Raw genomic sequence first — 9801 nt, forward strand, 5'->3', positions numbered from 1 at the left:
ACTATTTTTTGAAAGACATACCAAGCAAGTCCTAATGTTTCATTTGGTTGAATGGATGAGGTATCCTAGGAAAGGGAAGGCATCTCCCTCATTTTTTGTTTGGTTGGATAGAACTGATAGTAGAAAAGATGAATATGGAGTGACAATTTATTTATTTATTGGTTGAAAGGAACGGAAATAATTTTTTTTTATATTATTTTTACCAATATACCTTCATTGTATAAAATTATAAAAATTTATCTACTTCAAATTATGCAACATCATTGAGAACTCTAAACCAGCAAGTTGTACAAATAATTTTTATACTGATGCCCTGGTAATAATTTATCAAGTCTTCTTGTTTACAATAAGTCAAGTCTCCTTCCAACATTTTGAAAAAGAAAAAAAAGAAAAGAAAAGAAAATTTATGTGGCTAACAATTTTAGAAAGGTTAAAAATGAAAATTATATATTTGTTGGACATTCCCTCCCACCAAACATGAAAATGTCCCATGCATCCCTCTCTCATCCATCCTTGTCTCCGATCAAACATAGCATAAGTCGACAAGGGCGGAACTAGGAAAAAATATTTGGGGGGTCAAATTATTAATATAAAATCAAATTTAAAAAATAAAATAAAATACTTAGTAATTTTTTTAACATTAAGAGCACGTGTTGTTGTTTTTAAGTGTCAGTCTTATTTTTTTTCTTCTCTCTAATTCATAACAAATAATATATATGTGTGTGTGTGTGTATAAATAAAGTATGTTGTAATAAGGCTTATCATAACAATGGTTATTATTATTCTTATTATGTTTTACTATATTTTAAATTTATTAAAGCAATAGGTTTGGTAAGGCAAGATTTAATTTTTATATAAAAAATCACCATTAGTAACAATAATAATGGTTTTTTTTTTATAACTATATTTTGAATTTTTTTGAAGCAGAATGTTTATTCGAATTTGAAGGGTTATAGTAATTTCATTCACAAACCACACTCAATAATCATAAGTAAACTATAAATAGATTTTTTTTTTTTTTTTTTTTTTTTTTGAATTTGGGAGAGACCACCTTTAATTTTTATATAAAAATCACCATTAGTAACTATAATTTAGTACCATAAATAGGGTTTTACAAAAATTTTGAAGAACCAACTTTAGTTTTTAGAAAAATTACCATTAATAACTATAATCAAAGCACATGCAAGTTTGTCATAGCTTCTAGGCATAAATTCATAAAATTAGCAATCAACTTCAACCCCATTCGAGCTTGTTTGGGATTGCTTCTCTACTGTAGTTTTAAATGGTTACCAAATTTAGTTCAATAGAGCATTTGAATGAAGTTAGAATTGGGAGTTATTTTTTATTTTTTACCAAAGAATTTGGAGCTTATAAAATTGCGTTCTGAGGTTGAATATTTTTGGTAACTCTTTTTTATAAGAGAATTTTATCCATTAATTTTACTTTTTATAACAACAATTACACCCCTTCTTTAATAAAGTTGCTATTATCAAATATGGTAACATCATATTAAAGGATATTATTGTAAAATTAACAATAAAAGTGTTTAAAAAAATACTATTACCAAATAAATTAAAAAATAATTTAATTGTGAAAAGTACTAATTACAATACACCTAACATGTTTTTTTACTAACTGCAATTTTTTGACAGCTTTATTAATAAATTTTTTTTTTTCTATTCAAATAGCAATCCCAAATGGAATAGAAAAAGTTGAGCAAATTTAAGGACTTTGACCCTCTAAGTTAAATATTCTCTAAGTTATCCTAAATTGAATTAACTACATATTGACACGTGACATTCAAAATCTATCTACGGCTAGTGTTAAACCCAACTAATTTAAAGAAAATTTGAAAATTTGAATTTGCTGCAATGGCCTCTGTTTTTTTTTTTTAACCTGACTAACGTTCTCTCTCATCTTTTCTATGTATAGGGCTTTTGGTTGTATTTTCCTAACTCTATCAATATCCATGCTTATATATATCTTTTCTAATCATTATTATTGCCTATAAAAGTTGCATGTCTTACATTCACATTTTCGTCCATCTCACTTTCATGGCAAAGAATATTCATTTTTGGCGCGAAATATTCCCCCCAATCGTGGGAATGAGCAAGAGGAGAGAGAGGGAGGATCTTTTTTGGCACCTTTAAATGTTGTTAGATTATAGTGAATTTTTCTTAATTTAAAAGGGTGCAGTTTAAACTTTAGTAAATTTTTCTTATCTCAAAATGGTGCATTTTTAAGAATTTCTTTCAATTAGTTGATCGAAATTTAACACTAACAGTAGATTAATTATAAATGTCATGTGTCAATTCAATTTAAGATCAGTTAGAGGATCAATTAATCCTACTTATTAATCTTTAACAATGATCCCATTACCAGCTTCTCCGTATGAGTAGATATTGGATTAGTTAATCTGACCGTATCATTAGTATGCCTATACAATCAAAATAAAAGTGAAGCTTTTATATTTGTGTGGATCAATTTCATTGATAGCTTATTTTGATTTGGGTGGACATGCCAATCAGATTATATTTTCGGCTCACTCAATATATTTTCCTCCTATAGAAGGGTTAAAACTTGCATCATGTGGTCCTTACCATTATTTGTCTCCTTGATGTAACTTAGGGATGTATTTTACAATAAAATAAAATTTAATTTATTATCTAAACAAAGACAAAATAGTATAATATTATTTTTTATTTCAAATTTTATTTTGAATCCAATTTGTTCTAAATATATACAATTTTTTTTTTTTTGGAAGGTTTGTTCTAAATATATACATGAAATTCCAATTCTAAAAGGAATTGGTTCCAAACAGTGTATGTGTGTGTGCGCGCGCCGCGCCAAACGAGGATCAACACACTTCTTCCTCTACTTTGTCTCTTCCTCATAACCTTAAACCCTAAAAAGAAGAGACCGAGCGAATTGGAGAGATCAGAAAGAGACACTCTAAAACAAAGAATCAATCCAGCGGCAATGGCCAACATCCCCGAAGATTTGATAGTCGAAGTTCTCTCCCGACTTCCAGTGGAAACTCTGCTACGGTTCAGGTGCGTTTCTAAAAGATGGTGTGCCCTAATTGACTCCCCTAACTTCGTCAGTTTGCAACTCGATTACTCACAACCAACAAAAGCCTCACTCTGATTTTCGAAAAAATGAAGGTCGACGGTCTCTATTCTTTAGGGTTTGACTCTCTGGATGATATCCTAAACCATGATGACCATAATATAGTAAAATTTGAGGACCCTTGTCTGAAATCAGACAAATTTGATATAGTAGGTTCTTGCAATGGCTTGATTTGTTTGATTTCTTGGGGTGTTATTGAAGTGTTCATGTTGTTAAACCCATTCACCAAAAAACACCAAATTTTATCTCCTGTGCCACCGCCTTCCTCAGAAAATTGTGTAAGAGTTCATGGATTTGGGTATGATGCTGTCAATGACGATTACAAGATTGTAAATGTGAACACTTTGTTTGATGATCAAGAAAACCCTTTGGGCTCTGAAATAACAGTTTTTAGTTTGAAATCGAATGTATGGAGAAGGATTAATCATCGTTTCACTAATCTCCTTAGACCTTGTCAGCATGGTGTGTTTTTTAATGGTGCTTTGCATTGGGTGGCTGCTCGCCAGCCCGAGTCACATGAGGATAATTATATTGCTGCATTTGCTCTCGGGGTTGAGAACTTCCGGGAGGTGCAGCTCCCAAAAGATTTTTGGTCGGTGACTTTGGGAGTTTCGGGTGGATGCTTGTGGCTGTTTGGTATTAATGTTAATGATGACGACCATTTGGAGTTATGGGTAATGAAGAATTACATGATGCGGGAGTTGTCGTGGACAAAACATTCCCTATCTTTCTTTTCACATGTGTACAAAGATGATCATCTTGCCCAACTAGAAATTCTAGGTTTTTCAAAGGATACCACCCAAGTTCTCGTCGTACAAATTAATTTCAATTTTTTTGGTTAGACCTCAAACAGAAAACAGTCGTGGATCTTGGCTTTCATTCACTTGCAGCAGAGATTTGCATCGCCAGCCTTGTTAAGCTTGCCTAGAATCAAGGAACTAATATTCTCTATATTCTCTAGTTAATATTGTAGTTTTTTGTTTGACTGGGATTTGGTATTCTGCTTTATTTTTTAAGTTTAAGAATATTGTTTGAAAGATATATACTTCCATCAGATTAGTAATTGTGATTTCATGATCAAACTTTCAGTTTTGTTGTGTAAGACATGTTAATGGTGGGCATAACTATAATTTATATATGCTGATTGTTATCTTAAAGGTTTTTATAGTTTGGATTGTCTCAAAAAGGAGGATCTTACTTTCCAAAGGGATTTTCGGGTTCGAACATCAATGGAGGCAGTGTGTACCAAGTAGGAAAAAAGAAAAAAGAAAAAAAAAGGAAGTTTCCTTACTATATTAATTACCAAATAATGCAATTTTTATTATATCGATGAATACAAATAATATAACACATTTTCTTTAAAATTAGAAAAGTTTTATGGAGTAATTTTTAAATTATCTTGCATATCAATAACTATTCAACATTATACCATTTCTTTTGAACTACCACACGCTTACAAAATAAAATCATTTTGAATAATTATTCTAACATTATATTTATTTTGAACTCTCTCACGAATCAATGGCCTACAAAACAAATACCATCTCTATTACATGCCAATAATTGTCATTATATTTGGATCCTCACACATTAATTGCCTACAAAATTAAATTACTATTTCTAAAATTAAAAATCCAAATAATGTTTTAAGTTTCCTTGAATAAAAATTATTAATATTATCTTCATATATTAAACATAAGAAAGCCTAATTGAATCCTATTAATCTAATTTAAAATATGTACGTTGATTTCTTATTGATTGTATTAGTGATGTCAACATAATGACTAGGTGAACTTAGACCATGAAATAATTTCTCTCACATATACCTCAAATACGTGTGTAGGTTGCCTAAAAAAAAAAAATTATTGGTGTGGGTTGAAGTGAAAGATTGCATGTGCACACCTATTGTTTGTTCCATTACACATTTTAGATCATGAGCACAAAAAAGTGTTAATTCAAGATGTTGCACTAAACCTATTTAACAACAAACAAGAAACTGCCTAGTTAAAAAAGATTTGGGCATTTGAAATTATAGGTCTCAAGTTTAATTTCTCGTATTTGAAAGCTAAAAAACAAAATTTAAGGTAAATTATTATTAGGTTCTACTTTTCTTTTTGAAAGACAAATAAGTCCTATCAATTTTAAGCCTTACTTTTAATTTTTTTTTCCTCTTTTAAGTTCTAAATCTTTTAATTATCTCTATAACCAATTACATAAATAAAAAAAAACCTGAATAAAAACAAATACTAATATTTTATTAACTTTGTTATAATTTTTTTTTTTTGTGTAATAAAATTGTTGTAAAAATTGCACAAGATTTCTTGATTTAAATTTAATTTAGATTAATTATAATTCAAATCCAAAATATACATCAAATTTTGAATAAAATTATAATTGCAGAATTTTGTATAGATAAAAGATTTAGTAGCCTTGTTCCCCCCCCCCCCCCCCCCCCCCCCAAAAAAAAAAAAAAAAAAGGGATTTAGTAGTGGGTTTATAATTGAGTAATATACCCAAAAAAAAGCCCACTAAACTTTTACCCTTTTATAAATAACCCCTGAATTACAAATCAACTAATAATGTGATGCAATTAAAGATATACCTATCACCAAAAGATAATTTTATCCATTCTTATTAAATTTGTCATTTCTTATTATTTATTTTTAATTAAAGTGCTAGACTTGACTCTCTCATCTACTAATTTAACTTCTAACAAATTTTGCCTTGTAAAATATATATATATATATATATATATATATATATATATATATATATATATATATATTTATTTATTTTTATTATTTTTATTTTAATATTAATTATACCATTTTCCTTAGCTTTACTATTGGTAACAATTTATCATAGCAATGGAAAAAAATAAAGATTAAAGACATACCTATAACCAAAAGAGAATTTTATCCATTGTTATTAAATTTGTCATTTCTTATTATTTATTTTTAGTTGGAGTGTCAGGTTTCGATTCTCTGCATCTACTAATATAACTTGTAACACTTCTTATCTTGTAAAAAATATATATTTATTTTTAATTTTTTTTATTTTAATATTAATTATATCATTTTCCTTAGCTTTACTATTAGTAACAATTTATCATAACAATTGAAAAAAATAAATAGTAATGATACTCACACCGAACACTCGCAGTGAATTGTCTAACGGATTAATTTTAAATTGGCTATTTATACCAAATACAACTAAGCGGAAGGCTCCACTTCTTTATTTGTTGCATAATTTACCAATTAAAAGTGTAGAGGCCTGTTTAATTTCCTACTTTAGCGCTGAATGTAGAAGATGGTAAGTGATTTTTAAAAATAAATATGTTTGATAAAATTTTAGGATACCGCCTAATATGGTAGGAACCACTTAAAAGAGGCCAAAATTTTAAGCGAGAAAATGGTTGCTTATCGCAGAAGACGGTAAGTGATTAAGTTTTAAAACTATTTTTTTAATAACTACTCTACCCTCAAATAATCACATTCTCTCTTCTAGACTTCTCTTTGCAATTTCTTTATCCTCTTTTCGATTTCTCTCTGCATCCGGAAATAGCTACGTATTATATTATAACACGTCTCTTTGGTTACCTATTCAAATTGATTTAACACTAATATTCGGAAAACTAGAGGATTTGATGGTCGATGTTCTTTCCGACTTTTAGTGAAGACTCTGCTACGGTTTAAACAATGGTATGCCCTAATTGATTCCCCTAGCTTCATCAATTTGTAACTCAATCAATCACATAAAACCAACACTAACCCAGTAACCCCACTCGGATTTTTGGACACCAGTCGGAGGTCCACCAACTCTATTGCTTAGGGTTCGATGATATCCCAGAACACGATGACGAACTAGTAACATTTGAGAGCGTGCAGTGTCTTACTCTGGAGTTAAAATTACAATACTAATTTAACAAAGTAGGCACTTGCAACGGCTTGTTCTGTTTGCTTTGTGTATGGCGTTGTTATTCAGTACCCATTTTGTTAAGCTTCTCGACGATCAAGGAACCATGGATCTTGAGACGTGGATCTAGTTAAGTATAAATAAAAATATTTCAAAGATGCTCGATCTTATCAGGTAGATAAGTGTGATTTCATAATCAAATTTTTAGTTTTGTTGTGCAAGATCTGTAAATAATGAGCATACCAGTAATGTAGGAAGTTTTTATATATAATGCTCTTAACATTGTATCTTCTTAGTCCCCTGAACTTTGATATACAATGGAATGCTTATCTTGTATCAAGAATGAGAACAAACAAGTCCGATCGAGTTGTAATTCTCAAATTACCATATCAAGATCGAAATCGGCTGCAGAATTGGAAGGTTGTTCAAGTTTAATAAACTTTGATTTACGAAAAAAGTATGAACAATACTTTAGGAAGTTGTTTCCCATTTAGGATACTATACCTACATGGTATATTCTTCAAAGTTACCAAAACAGAATTTTTCCAAGTTTTGATCCTTCTTTAGAATTCTATCAAATGGGAACTGGTTGCACGTCCTGCCTATTGATTCTACCTGTTGATACAGTTTAGGTAATTGTTTCTTATTCTGTCTAAAACTTCCTATTTAGTTTAGAATTCTTCCAAAAGTCCTATGCACGAAAATTACATTTTCCTATGTATATCTAGGTCTTTGAAAATTCTATATAAATCTTGATTTTCATCTAGGTTGATACGGCTTTTGCATTACATCTTCAAATTTCTTCAAAGCCTATTAGAGAAATATTTTGCAGAAAATCAAATCTAATTTTTCTTTCTTTCTTTCTAGAACACACACATAAACACAAGAATGATTTTAAAGTGTTGTTTAAATCCTGATCATGATCATAGTATTATTGAATATTGCATCTACAACGATCAGGGAAAGTAGATCTACTTATTCTATAACAAATTCAGATCTTGAAGAACAGAGGTGAAACGATCACACTTTGAAAGGGTCAAAGCATTCGAGGAGTGTTGTTTGATCTACCAATAATCCTTATAAAGAAATCAAGAGTAAGCCTGAGGTCAAAAGCTGTTGGACGGGACGTCGCAAAGGCAGAAGATTGTCAGTGATTGGTGTTTTGTAGAAAGATAGGATGTGAGCCTAAGTCAAAGTCCATTGTACTTTGTTTCAAACGTAGTGGATCTGTTTACTTTGGACTGCACAATCCATGAGGTTTTTCCCGCAAACAATTGGTCTGTTTTACCAATTGGAATTTCCTCGCTAAAAATCCCGATGTCATCTCTAACTTTATTTTATCTTGCATGAGATTAATTGCTAAAATAAATAAAGTTATAAAGACACAGACATGTTTTTAAAATACAAAACTTTTTACACAAGTGATCTTCCGCTACACAACTCTCAAATTTTCTTATCACTAACTTTCTTGCCTAAGTGACGAAGTTCAGAAATAATTTCAAGAAGATTAGAGTAAAAACCAAAAAAGGATTCATCTTATTTCATCACAATCAGAAGATGAATCCTTTTCCAATTTTTATTCTAGTCTTATTGAAATTATTTATGAACTTCGTCACTTAGGCAAAAAAGTTAGTAATAAGCAAATTTGTGAGTTGTTCAGCAGAAGATAACTTGTGTAGAAAGTTTTGTATTTAAAAAACAGATCTGTGTTTTTCTAACTTTACTTATTTTAGTAATTAATCAATTTATCTCATGCAAGATAAAATAAAGTAAAGTAATAGAGTTAGAGATAATACCAGGATTTTTAGCGAGGAAACCCAAATTGGTATAATAAACCAACTATTTGCCGAAAAAACCTCATGGATTGTGCAATCCAAAGTAAACCGATCCACTATGTTTGAAACAAAGTATAATGGACTTTGACTCAAGCTCATACCCAATCGTTCTACCAAACATCAATCATTGACAATCTTCTTGCTTTATGACGTCCCGTCTAATAGCTCTTGACCTCAGGCTTACTCTTGATCTCTATAAAAGGATTGCTGGTAGATCAAACAACACTCCTCGAATGCTTTAATCCTCTCAAAGTGTGATCGCTTCACCTTTGTTCTTTAAGATCTGAATTTGATGTAGAAAAAATAGATCTACTTTCTTTAATCGTTGTATATGCAATATTTAATAATACTATGATCATGATTAGGATTTAAACAGCACTCTAAAATCACTCTTGTGTTTATGTCTGTGTTCTAGAAAGAAAGACAGAAAAATCAGATTTGATTTTCTGCAAAATATCTCTCTAATAGACTTTTAAGAAATCTAAAGATGTAATGCAAAAGCCGTATCAACCTAAATGAAAATTAAGATTTATATAAAATTTTCAAAGACCTAGATATGCATAGGAAAATGTAATTTTAATTCATAGGACTTTTGGAAGAATTCTAAACCAAATAAGAAGTTTTAGACATAACATGAAATAATTACCTAAACTGTATTAGCATATGGAACCGATAGCCTGAAAGTGGAACCGATTCCAAAGGACATAATGGTTTCTTCAAAGCAAATGTTCTTGAATCGGTTCCCAAGTTTGGTACCGGTTCCCACTTGATAGAATTCTGAAAAAGGATCAAAACTTGGAAAAATTCTATTTTGGTAACTTTGAAGAATATACCATGTAGGTATATATAGTGTCCTAAGTAGGAAACAACTTTCTAAAGTGTTGTTCATACCTTTTTTGTAGATAAAAGTTTATCAAACTTG

General features: G+C 30.1%; 1 protein-coding gene across 1 annotated transcript; it reads left to right on the forward strand.

The window, feature by feature from the left end:
• Positions 1-3158: 3158 nt before the first annotated feature.
• On the forward strand, positions 3159-3971 carry LOC132277376 (F-box protein CPR1-like). The gene has a single exon (XM_059779239.1). It carries the CDS (start codon positions 3159-3161, stop codon positions 3969-3971), a length of 813 nt encoding a protein of 270 aa, XP_059635222.1.
• The last annotated feature ends 5830 nt before the right edge of the window (positions 3972-9801 follow it).

This window comes from Cornus florida, unplaced genomic scaffold, assembly GCF_030987335.1.
Source record: "Cornus florida cultivar Cherokee Brave unplaced genomic scaffold, ASM3098733v1 CherokeeBrave_3.0.0_Hap2_Chr01, whole genome shotgun sequence".
Lineage (NCBI taxonomy): Eukaryota > Viridiplantae > Streptophyta > Magnoliopsida > Cornales > Cornaceae > Cornus > Cornus florida.

Coding starts and splice junctions, on each gene's coding strand:
- LOC132277376 (XM_059779239.1), top strand. CDS start 3,159: ATGAAGGTCGACGGTCTCTATTCTTTAGGGTTTGACTCTCTGGATGAT.